This window comes from Manacus candei, unplaced genomic scaffold (genome assembly GCF_025592945.1).
Source record: "Manacus candei isolate 608988 ecotype Guabito, Panama unplaced genomic scaffold, ASM2559294v1 h1tg000019l, whole genome shotgun sequence".
NCBI classification, from domain to species: Eukaryota; Metazoa; Chordata; class Aves; order Passeriformes; family Pipridae; genus Manacus; species Manacus candei.
Genome location: NW_026138067.1, coordinates 4989266 through 5008986, shown reverse-complemented (window position 1 = coordinate 5008986; position 19721 = coordinate 4989266). Strand labels below are relative to the sequence as shown.

The 19721-nt window shown below is 43.6% G+C and overlaps 1 protein-coding gene and 1 long non-coding RNA gene across 7 annotated transcripts in view; one reads left to right on the top strand and one right to left on the bottom strand.

The window, feature by feature from the left end:
• Positions 1–12829, bottom strand: part of GRHL2 (grainyhead like transcription factor 2) — a 67642-nt gene extending 54813 nt beyond the window's left edge. For 2 of the 5 annotated variants that reach the window (XM_051785339.1, XM_051785343.1), the window contains exon 1: positions 12515–12827. In XM_051785339.1, coding sequence (XP_051641299.1) covers positions 12515–12534 — 20 coding nt within the window. In that variant the 5' untranslated portion in view covers positions 12535–12827. Of the gene's footprint in view, positions 1–10519; positions 11258–12514 lie in introns of those variants that run through there. The other 3 variants (XM_051785341.1, XM_051785340.1, XM_051785342.1) reach the window with 3 other exon arrangements.
• A 109-nt stretch (positions 12830–12938) lies between these two features.
• Positions 12939–19213, top strand: LOC127470150 (uncharacterized). Of its 2 annotated transcripts, none has more exons than XR_007904182.1 (3): positions 12939–12961; positions 13391–13518; positions 13602–19213. It is a non-coding gene; the product is annotated as an uncharacterized LOC127470150 (long non-coding RNA). The 2 variants fall into 2 exon arrangements; XR_007904181.1 differs by lacking the exon at positions 12939–12961 and having other exon boundaries at positions 13020–13518; positions 13602–13721; positions 16738–19213.
• The last annotated feature ends 508 nt before the right edge of the window (positions 19214–19721 follow it).

Sequence of the window (19721 nt, the reverse complement as noted above, 5' to 3'; positions counted from 1 at the left end):
GATCCGGAAGGGATTACTTTATTCACAAGGCATGGTAAAGAACATCAAATAGCTCAATTAAAGTTATATGATTACATCAAGCAAGCATCTCTGCATTACACTTGGTGACATAAATATTTATCAGTATTAGGTATCTTCAGTACTTAACAAAAAAAATTAAATGTGTGCAGATCTTGTGATAATATTTCAAATGTATTTTTACTAATATACAGACAGAGCTAGCAAAATATTTTAAGACTATTTGGGAAAAAAATGAAGTAACAATATAAGAATATTTTTCCCCAGTATTTTTGCTAGGGAAAATAACCCAACATTTAACTGACATAAGACATGAATGAAAACCAAGAAAAAGCATCTAATACTAATCTAGGGTTCACCTAAACAGAGTAATAGTTCAGTATTTAATAACTGGGTACACCTTATAATTGAGCTACTCTCTGCTTTTGGAATACACTTTGTCAGTAATTTCAGAGAGGTTTTCCGTAACAGGACATGAGCAATGGGTCCAATGGATGGAACAGAAGTTGACATATTTGGTCTTAATTCACACTTTATCACTCACCACATCTAGTTACAGACCCATGGTAACACACACAAGACCATTAGCAAGTGGGATTTGCAGCAGAGTAGTTTCCTCCAGCCTGAAAGTGGTACAAACTGACCAGTGCCTGTGTACACCCTGAGAGAAGCTGCTGCACCACAGCCATGGCTGAAACTTCCAGTATAATGGAAACATAAATGAAGATAATAGCACCTGCTTTTGTGAACTGTTCAATAAATTTATGGATAGAAGAGTTATGCAAAAAAAAGTTTGCATTCCTATTACACAAGACAGCAGGATTAAGCAGAGAAATAATAGAGTGAAGGGTGTGCTGCTTAGTGGGTGTTGCAAGAGTGCTGTCAAGAATCGTGGCTCAAGTTACAAGGACCACAATGAAACTTTTAACACGTTACATCTTAAAAATTTGAAAGCTGCAAAGATGGCAGAATAACTAAATATACTGACTTAATTGGTGAAACTAGCAGTTATTCTTGGTGACCTCCGTAAAACATTTCTTGCCATCTTCTACGTGAAAACCAGTTCGTTATTCAGTCTCCTCTTTCTGCTCTGCCCTACCTGCAGCAGTGCCAGCTCCACAGATCTAACCCAACCAACCGCCACTGTTGCACAGAGAGTGGCATTCAAACACTGTGCAAACGAGCCTTTTATTTGTTTTCAGAAATAGGATTTGATAAAAGCACAACTGAACCCACGCAGTAAATGCTCTCAGACGCCGGGAGCGCGCCTTGCCCGGCCCCCAAGCCGCAGTGATCAGCAGCAGGCTGGGGCCTCGCCAGGAACTCCGCTGTGGTCTGAGTCCAACCTGCAAAGTGCGTGCTCCAGTGTTTAAGGAAGAGGAGGGGGATGGTGGAGATTATAATCTCTATGGTACAGAGCACTGTTTACAAGTTTCTTTATTTAATGAAAAACAAAATAATCCATCTGGTACACAGAGCACAATTATATGAGCTCCATGGGGGAAGAGAGCATTCTGTAGCTTTCTATCAGAAAATACAGCCAACAGTTACAGTACAGATTATAATTTTCTTTCACCTAAAATAACTGGACTTTTAGAATTTTCCTTTTCTTTTTCCTGAGGACCTTTCTGCCTGACCTTTTGCTGCCTCTTCTAAAGACTTTTGTCCTTCGTGTTTCCACATATATATGTGTTGTAACAGGCCTGCTTCAGCAAGTGAAGCTGAGCATAAATTAGGAGCCCAGGGAAAGACAGAGAGAACTACTAGGTCTGCTTGCCTTTTCAATGCCTTATTGTTAGTGACTCAAATCAGATTTGCAACAGCCCCACTATTTGTGCCAGAGGTAGCTGAAGGCCTGTTCCCACTCTGGAGTAGTCAATTCTCCCTGGCTCAGAAGCAATTATTCCAGGCAAGGATTCTCCTTTCCTCAACAAAGCTCCCCTTCAGCTAAATCCGGGCTGTTTCACCGCATGGGCGGCTGCCCATTGCAATGCACAAAATACCACTCGCCCTTCTTCCTGTAGCAATCTTCCCTTACAGTCAATAACTGCCTTTTGTTACTGGGAGCACTCACAGCCCTCCACAGAACCAATTTATGAGCACTAAAGGCAAGATGCCCTTCAAAAACCTATCTTCTAAGGGCTGGGATGGGCTTGTCCATAAAAATGCTGGAGGGGAGGAGTCAATCTCTGCTGCTAACTTAGTTGAAACAACCTTAAAAGAAATGACCAGAGTGCAGTCTCTCAGAGGTATGTATATGACTGTGTTGGGTAGAAGCTAAAGTAAAGGGGATAAACACTCTAGAAACAGTCACTCAGTAAGTAAACAGTTGAGATGGCTGGAAAGGCACAGGTGCATAGACCTAGAGCCTTCCCAGCACCTCTGCAGAGCAAGTTTTCTCTAAAACACAAGTTTTCACATTTCAGAACTAAATAGCCGTCTCCTCTGGCTTGAGAGATGGTCTGCAGTGTAATCAACCGACACGCTCATTGTATTTACTCTGCAAACAGACTGAAACAATAGCACTAAGAAAAATAAAAAACTTCCTCATCACCCCATCCCCGTAATCAGCTCTGTGGGAGGTTAATGGTCAGACCTAATTGTCATGATTTAACATAGTCAATCATTTCAAAGATTATATGGAAAGCAGTCAGCCAAAACAACTGGGCTCACTTTAAGAAAACTTCTCTATTAAGTAAGGCCATTTGAATAGAAGGGAGGGTTTCTCTTAAGAAATGAGATTTGTGTGTGCACATGCATTCCCTTTCCTTTTCCACATCTGTGGAATCTTCTGGACAATTTCAGCTAAACGTGACAGAGGGGTAGCAAAGTCCTCCATAACTAAAAGAGATAAATACATTGTATTTTAACATATGCCAAGAAAACCCAACATCCTGAGTGAGGCTATGCACAGGTAAGCTCCCTGGTCTTGTCAGGTATCCTTCCATGCCAGGACAACCCCAGCTGTTCCAGCTGTGTAACTGATGCCAGCAGGCAGCTGCTTGGAATGACTCTGGTGGCACCTAGACCACGTGGAAGACAAAGGTGGACAGCTACAAATAACCACATTCCCACTGGAGAGAGCTGCTCTGAACACTGCACCTGAAAGAAAAGCCTGGGCTGGAGCCTGCAATTAGCAACACATCTATGGATCTTACCAAAACCTGCAAATCCATCAGTGACCCCATCCATGGAGAACCACTCACTTAAGGAGGGAAGATGGGCCAAGACTGCAAGTGCAAGACTCCTGTTGAACCTAACCAGCCACACCAGCAAATAGCCACTGTAGCCTCAGCTACAGAACCTGCCAGGGAGCAATGAATGAACCCAATCCCTACTGTGCCCATCCCTCACATGGGCTAGCCCACCACCCCTCCATGTTGGAGTCAGGATGTGTGCTAACCAGAACACAGCTGGGAGGGATGCACCTGTACAAGCTGAAAGCACACCATTATTTTATCATGGAGATAAAGTTTAAGAATTGAGGATTCTTTGTGTCTAAAAAGTAAATGGTTCTTCCCAAGCTATCACTTGAGCCCCTAATGAATGCAAAACGTTTCAACTGTTTTACGTTAAACAGTAATAGGTGTGTGAAGATGAAAGGTATTTTCTGGGGCATGGTCTAGCTAGGAGCTAGACTGCTCTGACACTTGAGTATTTATGTCAAGGCTGAATTTCAGATGGGCTTTATTTTGCAATCTTTTTTCCTCCCAACTGTTTAGTAGATATTTTCCTGTTCATACCATCCTACAACCTATATGATGTGTTCTTTCATAAGAAAAGACATAGATTTTCCAGATTTACAATGATTAGGGTGATTTGAGTTTATTTAAAATTAAGATTACGGAATTTTATAAAACCTATACAAGTGTAGTGTATAAAGATGTTCAAAACTTTCAGTTACTGCAGTACAACAATGTAACTTGGAGAGGTACATTGTACTTAATGTCAATAAATCAGCTAGAAGTGCTGGAATTGTAAGCTCTTCCTCGGATTAAAGATAGTGAACATTCAACAGCCAGTGCTTGGGGCTATAAAATCCTACTACAGGGAAATTCTCACCCAACTTGGTGCAATTTGTGAATTAGTTTACAATGAATCAGAATTAACACACTCATGAACAGTGGTGAAAGGCTTCGTGATCAGCCTCCTTTTTATTCAGAAACAAGATGTCCCACCTGCCAGTCTCTCTCAGACAAATTTGGATGCTCAAGAGCTTTCTGCTGAATTTGCAAAGTTCAAGCAGCCCTCAACCTCTCTGCAAAATATGCCCCTGAACATAAAGCAGACTGATGCAGCCGTGCTGCATTAAATACAGTGCATCTTGCTCCATCATATGCCCAGCATTATATCCTGATCCAGTTGGTGCTAGGTGGGGAAGGAAGCCTCTTCCTACCTGCCCCATGTCTTTTGCCTTGCCCAGGAGATTCAACTCTGAAACCCAAAGCAGATTGTTTAAACTGCCAAGGTGGGCACCCAGCCCAGGCATTTCCACGTTTTAATTGCGCTTTTATTTTTTTTTTTGACATTGCATTTGTTCTTTCAACAAGCTTAAAAAAATAAAGTTACAATCAAGCTGCTCCATTAATATACCTGCAGACTTCTTCGCTCCCTGACAATGCACGAGGACTTTCCCTTCCCTGCAGGGGCTAGGTGCCAGATGAGAACACAAAAGTAATGTGTGCAAGATAGAATGGGAGGAGTCCCAGTTCCCAGGTTTCAGCCCAGGCCTGAGCCTGTCCATTCTTACAGGGCTAAGAGCACCAAGCACATCCATGCACATCCTCTGCAAACTATCCCTTCAAGAGAAGGGATAGGGGGCTTTGGTCAATACAGCTCTTACAAAGCACACAAATTTTGGCATTAGTCAAATAACTGGAAAAGGCAACACGTCACCCTGGTTCCCTGCCCAGCACATCAAGGCCATAGGATATTGACCATAACCTCCTTGTTAGTTGGATGATAAGAAGGTGAAAACCGCAACTGTCTCCAATCCATAAACCCTGGTAGAAACACGAATTCTAAAACACAATGCTAGCCAAGTGGACCACTTCCACGTTGCATGCAGACATGCACCACACACCATGTTGCATCCTGGGTTTCTGATCCCATAATTGTCCAGATCAGAGACCTGGCTGTAGTATGCTGTGACCCAGTGGGCTAGGGGAAGAACACCTGCCTGCTTAGTCTTTCCTCCAGTGCAAAGTAAGAAATGGGGAACTTCAAGAATGCCCATGTTTCATTTGGTGTGACAAAAGGTAGAGGAGCACACTTCAGACACATCCAAGAATCAGAAAAAGAGAAGCTCCCACTTCAGTTTTGACATAGCTAAGGAGAGTAGAGTATGATCGTTTACAAACGTTTCAGTAGCTCTAAAACCCTTTGTAAGTTTGTTTTACACTTATACAAATCTCAGTTCAGCTATAAAGCAGATTTAGAACAGATGTTCATACAATTTGTCTTACAACTAATGCCCACACATATGAATTCACAGGCACAAACTGAAGTACTGTGACCATTTAAAATGCAGGACAGATCCCAAAGAAGCTGGATAAGTTAACAAACTTTAGATTCCAGATAATAAATTTCTGTCTGTGCTCATTACACAGAGAAGTATAAATCAAAGCTAATCCCAGTGCTTGAAACCATTTGTTTTAAAGATTCTAATGTTAGTTTTGGCTCAAGTTTACTACCCTCAACATACTACTTTGTCTAGACATCAAGTTATAAACAAAAAACAAAAAAACAACAACAAAAAAACCCAACAACATGTATGACTCACTGCAAGTTTTGATTTATTTAGTTAAAAAAACCTTGAGACTCCTCAGGATTTATTGCCAAAAGTATAATTAAATAGTCAGTAACACTGTTGTTTCAATTAGATAATAGGGTTCTGTTAAAACTACAAAGGATCGTAAATGTTTAAGGAACAGGAAAATTATGGCCCATGTGTCTCAGTATTTTGTCATTCACAGACGACAATCACATCGTTCCCAGAAGCACAACAGGTCTCCAAAATGCACTTAACCAAATCCAGTGAGTATATAAATATACAAATGATTTGAGAGTAAAAGAAAAAAATCAAAGCATTTAGACCACCAGGAAATGAAAAGGCAAGATGCCCCCTGGCCCAGCCAGAAGTCCATACCAAGGAAAAAACTCCCATTAAAGAGGCTGAGTAATTTTGCCTGCTAATGAATGCAGGTTTGGGACTCTTGTAATTTTGGGACAATTATACTTTTTTGAGTACAAGACAAACCTGAACACATGCTAAATGATTAAAAGAAATTATTTAACTTTACTAAACACTCCAAGAGAAAGTAAAATAATATATTGAGAGAAGCAACAGTGAATGGGAGAACAGACTAGTTCAACAATAAGATGCCTAGTAAAAGTTTTATTTGCTTTTACTCAGAACCAAAATAACTTGGGCATGCAATAGTGATTAAAGAGATTAAAACAAATAGGTGATTCATTAACATTGACAAAAAATTAACTATGTCAAAGTGGAAGTATGAAAAAGAAATCTGACACAAGAATTAAATATATACAATAAGTGCCTACTGAGGACTAGTTCAAGCAGGCAATTACTCACCCCTGAGACAGACTTTTTATACCTGTGATTTCAGAGACTTCTTTGTTTCACTGTAATTAAATATTATTTCTACCAGACAATCTTTTGTTACTAGTGCACTACACCTGTTGCATCCTTTTTTTTTTATCCAAGAAGAAAACAGTCTCAAAAAAAGGCAAGGTTTCAGTACATTTGTAAGAAATCACTGGTATCTTAAAAAAATGAGGAAAAATTGAAGCTCACAGCAGTCCTTCAGGAGCTAACAGAGTTGATCAGAATTAGTAATTACTTAGCAGCTTCGTAACAGGCCATGCTGTTTTGCTAGGAAGCATACTTCCAGTGTGCATAGCACCCAAGGGTGTTTTAGATGACTTGAAGCAGCCAGAAGTGCCTTTAAAATTAAAAACAGGTTATAACAAAGTTTCCTAGACCTGCTGCTGTTTAACCTGACCCTTGGCCCTGTGGTCCTTGTTCACTCACTGCTTCCACAGAGTTAATGGAAATGGAATAGTTACTGCACTGATAGCACTGATTGCTGTTTTTTCCAGGATATTAAACCTTTTACGCAGTCAGAAAGAAAACATGAATTCAAGAACTGAGCAATCCTGGGAGTCAAGATTTCCCACAAGCATTTTTAAAAAGCTTACAAACCCAAGAGTATACTTTACAGAACAATTAAAATACAGAATTATGGAGTATGCCATCACCTCCCACAATTAGGAAAATTAACAAATCTAGGCAGATACAGATATAAATATATATAAAAATAAATCTATATAGGTATTCTTTGAGGTTGGAGACATTCTCAAGCTATAGGTATGTTGCAATATTTGACTTCACAGTTCACATGCACTTAATATGGTTTCCTTGGTTAAATATTTTGTAAGCAACCACTGTTTTCTTTATGAAGTCAGTACTAGAGAAGAACAGAACAGTATTCCTGTATACTAAGATGTCCGAAATAATTACTTATCTTCTTTTAATTAGCCAGCACCGTCCCAGTCACTGATTAAAAAGCTAATGAACATTCATCCCAGGTTGAATTCTTAGACCAGCATTTGAAAGTGCTGTTTTGTGTGTGTATAAAAAAAGGGCAGTTTAATTGGCTGCTCCATAGTAAAGGAAAAAAGTATTTAAGGCAACCATCAATGGTCTGCACTGGATTAATATTTGTGAAAATGTTTGACAACAAACGTCAACTGGTGTAATATCATTTCCCCTTCAGGTGTCCCCGCCAGAACAAGAATGATGATGTCCCTCCTGACCCTTCCACGGGAAAGAGGTTATGGGATCATTACAATCAAGTTAAAGTGACCTGGGAAAATCCCCCTTCCTGTTCTGCTTTGATCTTCGGTCTAGTCTCAGACTTCAGCACCAGAAAGACAGCAGTGTTAACAGCAAGACCTAACCATTTGATAACCTTACTCCTCTCAGTTAAGCTTATAGTTGCAAGCTCTGTGAGGTTCTGCACACTGATTTTCTGCCTTCCTTGCACAGAAATGATTTTCTAGGGAACATCCACGACAGCATGTGTGACATTTGAAAAGTGGAAAACTTTCTAATTCCTGTTTCTCCATTCGTTCCCTGATGAGTAACACTTTGGAAAATTCATCTCAATGGATGTTCTATTCAGACACTCAGCAATGGGAATAAAAATATAACTGAGTAGTCTGTCACCTAATTGACACTCACAATCTGCTGACAGGAAACACATTTGACCCTCAAAGAAAAAATTAAGAACAGTTCATAGAATTACATTGTAAACTACAAATGCCCTTTGTATTATAGTACTAGATGCTTAAGTTAAATATTTATGAGGGCAGTATATTTACACACTAAGGAGAAAATAGTAAATCAAAATTACCCTGTGAGGAATCCAAGATCAACTTCTGCCACAGATACTACCAAGCAGCAAGCTGCAGAGGTGAACGTGCCTCCACTGACATACAGGAACAGGTCTGAACCCATTCCCACCTACAGGCTCACTCTCCCCTCAGTTATTTACCCACAAGCACATGCTCAGCTGCAGACCCAGGGTGCCCCAAGCCCTCCTTAATGTGGTCAGTCCGAGCATGCCCCAGCCCCATCTACCTGGTGTCCTGAGTAGCTCTTGCACATCCCGGCCCGACAGACAGGCAGTCATGTGGCTGGGCATCCAGCAGAGCCACAGGGCCAGTGTGCGGGGGCCTGCTGCGAGCCTGCTCCTCATGCAACTGCACTCCAGCCCACGAGGGACTTTACACAACATCAGGAGCAGCAGGGACACAACCGTGGCAGATAACAAACGGTTGTACAATTTTTGCTCCTCATAGAAGTATTGTCAATCTCTAAAATCCAGTTAAGTCTCACGAAGTAGTGAACTCACTGATTAGCTTCACTAATGCACTAGAACCATTACTCTGGAATTTTGTAGCGATCTTTTTCTCCAGTACACTACATATAAGAACAACTTTTCAGCCTATAAATGCAGAAATGAACCCTGGAATCATCTTTAAACCATGCAAAGGGGATGCTCCCTCCTCCCACCTTATATCCCCCGGTCTCCATTTAATCCCCAGTTCTCCTCATAATGGGTCTGGAAATTGGATAGTAACAGAAGCAATGCACAAACCTCCAAAACATTCATAGAGGCAGGGACACACATTTCCTTCTGTAGAGATTCTAGATTCAGCAGTTCTTGTCTTTAACACCTGCAATTTGCTTGCACCCCCTCTGCATATGAACTCAGACCAATGAAAAATGAATGTCAAAAATAACCTCCAGAAGATCGGGCTACTCTCAAACCAACACTCCCCTGAGCCAGTTCTCTAGTTGCACAAACAGCTCTACTGACACAGCTGAGAGGGCAGAACAGAAGCAGGAACAAGTGGCTACAGCCTGCTTAAGTCGGTACTACCTCTGAAAAAATGCATGTGCAATCATGCCTTATCTCTCCTGACCGATGGGAGTTTGTGGAAGCAAGCAGGCAAGACCCAGCTTAGCCAGAAAGACTAAAGGGAAAGACAGGAAGATAGTGTGACTATCTTAAGGATAACCTTCCTTCCAAACTCCTCAGTTAGCATTAGAATCAAACACCTGGTTCTTTAGCATTTTCACCTAACTGCCCCTTAAAGCACTACAGAATAAAAGCACTGTTTACCTTCCTCCCTTAAATGACTATAGAACCGCTGTTCCTGCTCCTCCCTCCAAATGGGAACACTGCAGGCAGCCCAGTTGAGCTGTAGTGCAGCAGGGTGCACCACCTCTCCAGAAAAGCCAGTAAGTCCCACGGAACGTATTTTCCACACTTTCTATATCCCCTCAGCTGTTTAGTCCTCTCTACATCAGCACTTCACCAGCAAAAGCCCCACGAAAACCCGTCCAATGACACTGACAAATTAACTGACCTCGAAATAATGAGCTTCACTGTCCAGTCTTGCCTGTAGGGAAGATCTGGTTTTAACAAAAAGAAAGGCCATGTGGAGGAGAATAACGTACTCTCTGGATTAGGTTTTAATTGGATATCATTAGAGCCTTAAAAAAAAAACAAAAACCTTCCCATGCAAACTCCCCTCATCAGTCTATTACCTCATTCCACCCGGTCATCTCTTCTGGGAACAAATGTATTTGTCTTCTCATGTTACACTTGCGTATAGAGAGCACAGGGGACTTCTTTACTTTTTATTTCCTTTTCAAACTCTTAACTATCACCTATGAATTTTGTAAAGACCTTAACCAGAAAGAGATCACAGGCATACGTGCAACGGGACAAGTGCTGTTACTTGAGGTTGCATGCCACTGCTCATAAGTTCCTCCCAGCGGTAGCGGCAGCAGCACTACACAGAGTATGAAGGGCATTAACGCTTCTGTCTCAATAGTTTACACCTATGCCATACTGTTCCTGTTGGAAAGGTCCAGAAGTGAACCACTTTTGCCCTAGTTTCTTACAGGTTTCCACTGCGCTGTTTTTCTGTTTCAGTGCCGACTGTGGTGGGAAGCTGTTCTTCTGACCCTCCTCACCCCTCCGTATTTCCCTCCCACTCCCGTTAACTGCCCTTGATCTGCTGCAGCCTAGTTTCTGACTGTTGAAACTACCGGCAACTAGGTTGGGCCAGGGAGTAACTTTCAGGCCCCTTTCACCTTCGTGCAGTCTCGGAACTGCCCGTTGCTTCGGGATGCCTTCCATCATGTCAGCTCTTTCACAGCTATCTGGTTCCCTTCCCGACCTCAACGACTGCTCTTTTACCTGCTCCTCATCGGCAACCTTCAGGGCTGTATCCTCATTCCCTTCCTTGCACTGCTCTAATCTGGCCACCTAAGGCATTAGTTCCCATCCCAGCTCAGATGAACTCCTAAACTCCACTGTTCCCAGCTCCTACCCCAACCATTTTAATTTCATGTCAATAACTACCTTTGAACAATTCCACTGTCAGCTGATGTTTGAAAAGACCAGGCCTAGTTTTTTTTCTTAATCTTTCTCCTCTGAACGGTCCTGTCTCTTCCCTATCAGGGCAGCCAACCCTACTGTTCTCTTTTCTCGGATAATCTCCTTCTTTCACTCCTTGACAGGCAGGTTGTCACCAAGCCTCCCTCCAGCATCAGGCTCCTCCTCTCCACCTCCTTTGGCACAAAGGCTCCTGGGGAGCCCAACCAGGGATTCCACCTGACTAACACCAAGCATAGCCGAGATCACACCCGTCTCTGTGGCGTTCCTACCTGCACCGGGGCAGCAGTAAAACAAAACTACCACCTCCCGCCCTCCATCTTCCTTTGCCCGTAGCTCTCCCCAGCTGCCTCCTGCAGAAACACTAATCATCGGAGCAGGGAAAATGGCCTTCCCGCCTGGCTGCCTCACGGCGGCTCTGGGCGCCAGGCCGAGCCACCCGCCGCCATGGCGGGAGCGCGGCATCGCCCGTGCGAATTATTTACCGGGGGTAAATGGCCCACCCGCGGTCTGGGCCCCCCGGCCCCGGGCGCAGCCGGAGCTCCGGTGGCGGGAACGGCCACGCCGCGGCCTCGGCGCCCACCGACGGCTCCTGGCGGCGCTGCCCGCGGCGGGACACCGAGCCCGCCGCTGGCCCCGCCGCGGGCCTGGATGTCCCGGGGGGGGTCCCAACACTACGGCCGGCGGCCCTAGGGGGTAGCGCGGAGTCCCCTCGCACCGCCGCTCTGCCCCGGCCTCGCTGCGCCAGGCCCGGGCGGAACAGGGGCTGCGGCGGGCCCTGGGCCGGCGGGAGCGGGCGGCTTCCATCTCCTTCTCATCCTCCTCCTCCGGCCCCACTACTGGGAAAGTTACTTTTTAACCCCGCCGGTCTCCAGGCAGCCGCAGGCCCGCCGGGGCGTCCCGCCGGGAAAACAAGGTCAGGACGGCGAGGGCTGAAGGCGCCGCACGGGGCGGCCGGCGAACACCTGAGCCGAGCCAGGGCCTTCCTCCCGCCGCCCGGGCCCCCTGCCCGCCCGGCCCCAGCCCAGGAGGGAAGATGGCCGTGCCCAGCCCTTGGGGGATAAAGCCCTTTGTTGCGCCAACACAAAAGCAAGGAAGCACTTTCCGTCCGGGGCCTTCGGCGGGCGGAGACCGCTCCGCTCTTCCAGGGCGAGGAGCGCTCCCTCCCGAAAAGCGACCCTTGAGGTGAGGGGAGAAAAAAACCCAAACCAGTACAAAAAACCCCAACCAAACAAACAAAAACCCTGAACTAAAAGGAGAAAAAACTATTCGCGCAGCCCCACGGCCAGACGGAGAGCGAGGTGCGGGGCGGCGAGCCGCAGCCTTGTCCTCGGGCGCTTCGCAGTGTCTATGCGCCCGATCCGGCATCGCTGTAGGAGGGAGAAGAGGGAGAAGCGCCGTCCTGGCGGGTCCGCGTCCGCCACGGGAGAGGGGGAACGCGGCCAGCCCGGCGGGCCGCCCCGCTCAGCGGGTGCAGCAGCGTGCCTGCGATCACTTACTTGTCCGTCTCTTGTGACATGTTTGATCCAATGAACTCTCTCCCCTTTTCCCGGTGCCTCCGTCTCCCTGGCGGAACTGGACTTTCAGGTCTGTGCAGGTGAAGGTGTGCGTGTGAACGCCCGGGACGGCAGAACCAGAGCTACTGGTAATTCTGCTTTCCTTCCCCCCCTCTCCCGGCTCTGCAGCCAGCCGCCGAGGCAGGACAGGTAGAGCCCCCTCCCCCTGGCATGTGGGGAGCGGCGGGGCTGGGGCGCCGGCGGGGCTCGGCACGGGAGAACGGCCGGGCCGGACGCGCACAGGTAACTTTCCCGAGCGGCGCTGGATTCTTTCACTAAAGGAGCGGGGAGAGGGACGAGCCGCGCGCTGATTGGGCGGCGCGGCCGCCAGGTGCGCTGCCATTGGCAGGGGCGCGCACAGGTGAGGACGGAGCCGCCGCCGAGCGCCAGGTAACGAACGCACCGCGCCGGAGGCACCGCGGGGCCGCCGGCAGGGAGGGAAGGGAAGGGAAGGAAGGAAAGGGGGAGCCGGCGCTGGGGTGGCGGGCAGTTCCCCCGTCCAACAACCCCTCCCTGCCCGCGCCGTGAACGGGCGGCCCGGTCGGCCGCGCTCAGGAGGCGAGGCGAGGCGAGGAGCGGCGCAGAGCCGGCGGTGCCCCGTTGGAGGCGGCCCCTGGCCGTGGTCCTCCTGCCTCACCTGCCAGGCTGCTCTGTGCCCGAAGCGGTTGCCGTCGAATAGTGGCCAGGGAGGCGTCGGCCTTCGCAGAACAGTTTTTTAGATCGGTTTTTTTTCTTGGGTTTAGGGTCATTTTTACCATCTTTTCTTCCTCTTCTCTTCCTTTTTTTTTTTTGTTTTGACCTTGCCACGGTTGAGACCAGACGGAGCTGACGTTGGTGAACGTCGTGGTACAGAAGGCATCTCATGGCAGTGGGATGAGATGGTGCCAGGAGATGACACCCACTGCGTGGATCTCAGAGCTGACAGTTGAGCTAGGGGGGGTCGAAAGGTTTGTTTTGTCAGCGGGGGAAAGCTGGAAGAGAATGGGAAAGCTGGAATGGAATGTTTATTGAGGAAGGCTCTGTTATGCAGAGGCAAGGTGAATGGAGAGTCACCCTTCAGTCCAGTGCAACCTGCTGCGTACTTTGCCAGAGGACCAAAGTGGGTTTACAAGGACCAGGATCAGGCAGCAGCTTTGCCCAGATGGAGAAGGTGAGGAAGAAGAGCTCTCCCCATATTGGGACAATTTGAGAACAGGGAGTGGAAGGGTGGTAAGGAGACTTCACCCATTCTCAGTCCCCATTCCTCCACCAGAGACAGGTCAGGACACCAGTAATTCTTCCTGCTCCCACCTGTCCTCCTGTAGACATCTTTCTGTACTAGGTATCCAACTTGACTGCTGATAACCTCTCCTGTATAAATTGTGCTGAATGTGTAAAGAATGCACCATTACATAGGGTTGACCATTATGTTACTTAGTCATCTTTGCAGGAAAATTACCTGAATGATTTAAAAGTTACATCAAATTTATACTATATTAGGTGAAGAGCATTTTCCATTTTCTACCTTTGATTTCACAGAATCATAGAATATCTGGAGTTGGAAGGGACCCACAAAGTTCATGAAGTCCAACTCCTGAACAGAGAAGTTTCCCTTGACAGGGGAACATAGTAGAAAGGATATTCATGGAAATACGTATTTGTATAACCAAATATATATGTATACATATACATATATATATAAAAAACATGTAGTCTTGCAATTTGGGGCCTGATCTTCCTTCACCTACTTCTGTCATTGAAATCAAATTTGACTGTTAAATCATTGGTATTAAGGGATCACAATCAGGCACAGATATCTATTACTGGCTCTCAGACCTTATCTATATTCATAGTAGCTAATAAAATCAAGCAAATCTAGTATAAATAATTTTTAAGTCAGCTTAAACATAGCCCCATGAAGATTTCTGTCACTTTAACTAAACATAATTAGAAAAATACTTTACCTAGATCGATGGCCCTTTGATTAAGCACAGGATATTAGTTAGCTGTTCTCTTTCTCCATTCACTACTCAGAGGAAAGAAACATTACTACACAATCTGTAAATCCAATCAAAAGTTGCCAATATGGCCATTATTCATGGCAATGTTTGTATGAATTATTTTGTATAATACATTTTGAGGAAGCCATAAGACTTCATAAAACACAGAAGAGAAACAGAGTAATTTATTCATTACAAATAATACAGTAATTTTGAATACAGAATTACTATGTAATCTTAAAACAAATTGAACCTCTCAGATATATTACTATGAGTTGTTTTGGAGAAGGAGTGGTAGAATGCTATAACAGTTTAAGTTAGTGAAGCTCTGTTAACTGCAGAAATGATAAGGTTTCTTTCCCAAATGATAAGGTTTCTTTCCCAAATATTTGTTATACTGAAAGAAACTTTGAGACCTGAAAAGGTTACTTGTTTGAGCACCATCAATAGGATCAATAGGACACCAATTTGGGTATCCTCTTTCTCTTCTTTAATTTTTCAGCTATGAGAAACATTTGGATGTTGTCATATGTGTTCATTCCTCTCTTACCCCCACCCCCCAGCCCATTTTTCCCATATGAAATGTATAGGAAGGAGAGGAAGATCAGTGATGAGCACATTTGAAAATGCCGCCTTCCCCAAGGTAGAAATGCTGCTGATAAGTGATTTTACAAGAAAGAAAACTGCCTTTGATGCCATCTGTAGTCCTGGACCAAACCCAAACTGTAACTCAAACTGAAATGGAGTTTGTTGTTCTAATACTGGGTCAAATACAAAACTGCCTTTAGCAGCCTGCTCTCAGGAGAGATTCTCTTAGAATGAGGTAGCTGGGAGACTGAATTACTGCTCACTGTCTTAGGTGGTGTTCCAAGGTCAAAGTTAGGAATTTAAGTGGCAAATGCAGCAATGAACTCTCGATTTGAGGTAGTTGAAGATGACACCTATTATTTAGTTGGGAGTTGCTTAGATAGAAAAATTGTTTTAACTAGGTAGGTAGGCATAGGGCTCATAATTTTCTGGTTGAGCCTTTTTCTTCAGACTGCAGACTGGAATCAAATTGTCAGAGTCCACCTCTAGCTGAGCAGGTCAAACGAGTCCTACCTAATCCAGCCTGATGCTCATTCTTCATAATCTACAAGATTATTATAAACTAATCTGTTAGTCATTGAAACATCAGGTAACGTTATTTCTGGCCAGACCAGTCTCGCTTCCTGTAGAATAAAGGCTGTGTAGAGCAAAAATGGAATAGTCGTGCCATACATAATTGAAAATTTAGGACTTGTCTTTGGAGTGTACAGAAAATATTTTAAATAGAAAAATACTAGTTTTCATACTGTGCTTCTTTGCACAGCATCTGATAGGTTTTTTTATGGCGTTGTGAGGATTCAGTAGTAGAATTCAACACTCTAAAGCTTTACCTCATGTTTACACTGTTCACTCCATGGCAGCTATCACCAAAGACATTTGGACTTGCCAGCACTGGGTAGAGGAAATTGAGTGCACAAATAAGGCTTAACTAGGCTTACTAATTGCACTAAGTACCTGAAATGTATTTCAGAAAACTATTAAAATAAGTCTATAAGATAAAAGATGTTGGAGAGATATTTATGTCAAAACAGTGTTGTAAAGAGTTCAGTGAGAGAGCAGATGTTTGAATACAACTGTTTTCAGTAGGCAGTGATTACGTGGTATTTTTATTTGTGTCTTTCTATGTCATTGATGGCTGTTGATATAAAATGTACTCTCTCACAGTAAGTTCAAAGACAACCACCTACCTACTAATTTTGTGATATGCAACATGTACTGTTAATCCTCCCCACAGCCGTTCCTTTGTAGTCCTCTGTATGAAACTATATTTATTGGAATTTGTGCAGACCTTGATCCTCAACTGACTTCAATGAAGCCATCATATACATCAAAATAAGCTTAAAAGATTGCAGTGCAACCCTCCTATACCACAAATAGATCCTTCTTATGCTCTAAAAATTAATTATTTTGCGCTGTTAACTTCAAGAAAGTAATTCTAAGTAACCATGATCCTGATAACAGTTGACTTTTAATGCTTCACAATGAATTGTAAAAGTCCTGTCACAATTGAAGATTTTGTGATTAATGGCAAGTACTTTTGGATTTCTTTCTGTACTTGTGGATGCTGCCTGGAAACTGCAATTTGTGCTCCCCAAACAGGTATGCTAGGAGCCCTTTAACAGCCTCATGCTTTTGGGTACCTCCACATCATGTATGACAGCAGCAGTTCAGCCATGTGGAGGACCATGGAATATCAAGCATTTCCTGGCCACAGGGTAAGGTGTGGAGCTGAGCATGGCACTTTCTGTTTGAACTGCTGATTTGCATTTCTTTTATATGCATCAAAGCAGTATGGAAACATGTAAGAAAAAAGGAGGGGCTTTATTTATTTTTGTTTTGCTCATTATGAATGTAGACTTCATGGTTCTGAAAGATGACAAAGTTATAACATGACTATCCTGTATATCTGCAACGCTGAACTGAGGCAGTGTGCCACACACTGTGTTTCAGCTTAAAACAGAAACAATTTTTAGTGATGAAAATACCTCACAGTATGTAAATCCTTTCAGTATTGAGATGAGATATTGAGACAGCTAAGAAGGCGGCAAAGTCTGAGAATAGGTTGAATTATTAGGTTTATACTTGATTAGCAGACATTAAAGTACCAATCTATTTCATAAAGATTACTCACAGTTTTGGAACCAATTCAATAGAATTATGATAGAACGATGGCTTTTCGGCAGATGCTGTGATCTGCGTGACAGAGTTTTTTTCGTTATTCATTCAAGCATTTATAACCACTGGGAAAATACAGATAGATCATAATGACAGTAATTTTACTGTTAGTGTAAAACTGTAGTGTGAAAAAGAAGACGACATCTCTGAAAGGCCATTTAATGTGATGTGGGATCCGAGACTTTGGAAATATGTTGATTAAGCTGACATTAAAATTGTGTCGTGTCTTTATGGGGCAGAGCTAGAGAATCTAAATAACCTGACCAGTGAGAAAAATGTTAAGAGTGCATCTTCCTAAAGCTTTGTCCAGTTTTTTGTGTTAATCAACAAAATCTTTGCATCATAAGAGAACAAAATTGCAAATTCATAGACACATTTTGAGTAATCCTAATTTGAACTGTTTTGTGATGAAGGTCTAATGCTATTAGTTTGTTTAGGTTGTGAAATATATATATATACCCTTTTTTTTTCTTTAATTATCAGAACAATTTTTTAACTGCCAGCAGTATTTTTTATCAAAATTAATTTTTTTCCTTTTTTTCTCTTTTTTCTTTCTTCTTTTTTCCCTTCTTTTTCTCTTTCTATTTTTTCTCTTTTTTTCTCTTCTTTTCTCATTCTTTTTTACCTTTTTTTCCTATTTTTTTTTCCTTTTTCCTTATTTTCCTTTTCTCCCCTCCTCTTATCCCATTTTTTTTTCCTCTTGATAACACAAAATGAGCCCACAGTCATACTTGGTACTACAGTGGGTGCCTGGGGGAAATTGTCTTCTCCAAGTTCCATGGAGGCCCTGACTGAAGGTTCTCACTGCAGAGTGGGAACGACCAAGTCTGTGTTTGCCACCAAGGTTGCTGCTCCCAGCTGTCATCAGTGGTCTTTGAACCATTATTACTGACAGCAGCTTTTTAAAGGAAATAAGGATGTCATCAGCATGAGGGAAACCAAGAGCTTCAGATGTCTTTACTTTGATTGTAAGTATGTTGAGAGTTTTAAAAAATATAGAAACTCCACAGGTCTAAAACATTGCCCTGCAATAATAAGCATTCTAAAACCCTATGACGACCGTGTCTCTTTTTGCTCCAACAGTCTGTTCTGAAATAGGCATAAGGGTTCCACAGTGCAGAAGGTGAAGGCTGGCATATAAACAATTGCTTATTTACTTTTCCCACACTCAGGAACTAGTGTAAATGCAACCCATAGAATCCGCAGAAATACTTTCCTATCAGAGCATCAGGAGTTGGGAAACAAAGCTATGGACTTACCATCCTGTTCACTTAAAATCAATGTGGTTTTCCCTTAAAATAGATCAATATTGTAATCAAAGAGCAAGGTACTTAAAAAATCACAGCAAATGGAAAAAGCTGCTTTCAGAATCTGCTGAATAAGAGGTGGGGTTGACAGCCCCTGGGCTGTTGCTCATTTATCCTTGTGGCTGCCCTCGGGAGCAAGCAAATGCTATTTTATTTGAAGGGCAGAGGATAAAGAGGATTGTGTGGTGGCACAAAAGAAACCAGTGTTGGAGCCAGGAGATCTCTGCCTTGCCTTGTTCTGTGGAAAGGTTACCAGACCCTGTGTCTCTGTGTTTCTGTGTAAGCTTTGTCAGCTCTGCTTTTAGTACCTTTATGGACAGGTGTAGCGATGTCACTTTCTACTGTTTTTTGGTATTCTCTTTTGAAATACAGGAGTATTTCAGAAGAAAGCCTCCTCAGAAGAAAACCTCCTTAGATTCATTCATAAACATAAAGGTAGTATGTGATATTACTCCATGAAGCTTTTTGGGCAATAAAGCATCAGAGCTTGTTGACATAATCTTTGGCCTTTTTTATTGCTTAGATTTGGTTCTTCAGTACTCAGGAGCTATAAGATCATTTAGTCCATGGCTTAGGGAAGACCCCAGTTCTAGATCCCCTGCAGCTGCTTTGTCAGCCTGTCCTGTCAGGTTCATCATCTCAGTGATACCATGTTTATACCATGCACATGCCCTGCATGCACCTACAAGCCTGCTTTTTCTCTACTCAGACTGCTGCAAAAGTCGATTTTGCTCTGCTGCTGGAAGGACTTCCCTGACACCCAGGGAGATGTGATAACTATTCTATCTTGTTCTGCCTCTGTGTTGTGGGATAGCCAAACCCAAGAATCAGGCTCTCGGTGTGTCACTGATGTGTTGGTTCCAAATTCCTTTACACTTCATTTTTCCTTTACAGTATCTCTGTTACCTGTGTGCACTATGACACTGCCTAATTCACTATTGATTTTTTCATTGTTTTTTAATGCAGATTGAGGATCCTATGTAATTCCAATGCCTTTAGCTGTGTTATGTGGCTGCTTTACTTATGCTGTTGTGTACATAGCTGTGTTTAAGAGAAGGATCAGACAAAACATCCATGTTTTGTCAGTTTGTTCAGGATGCA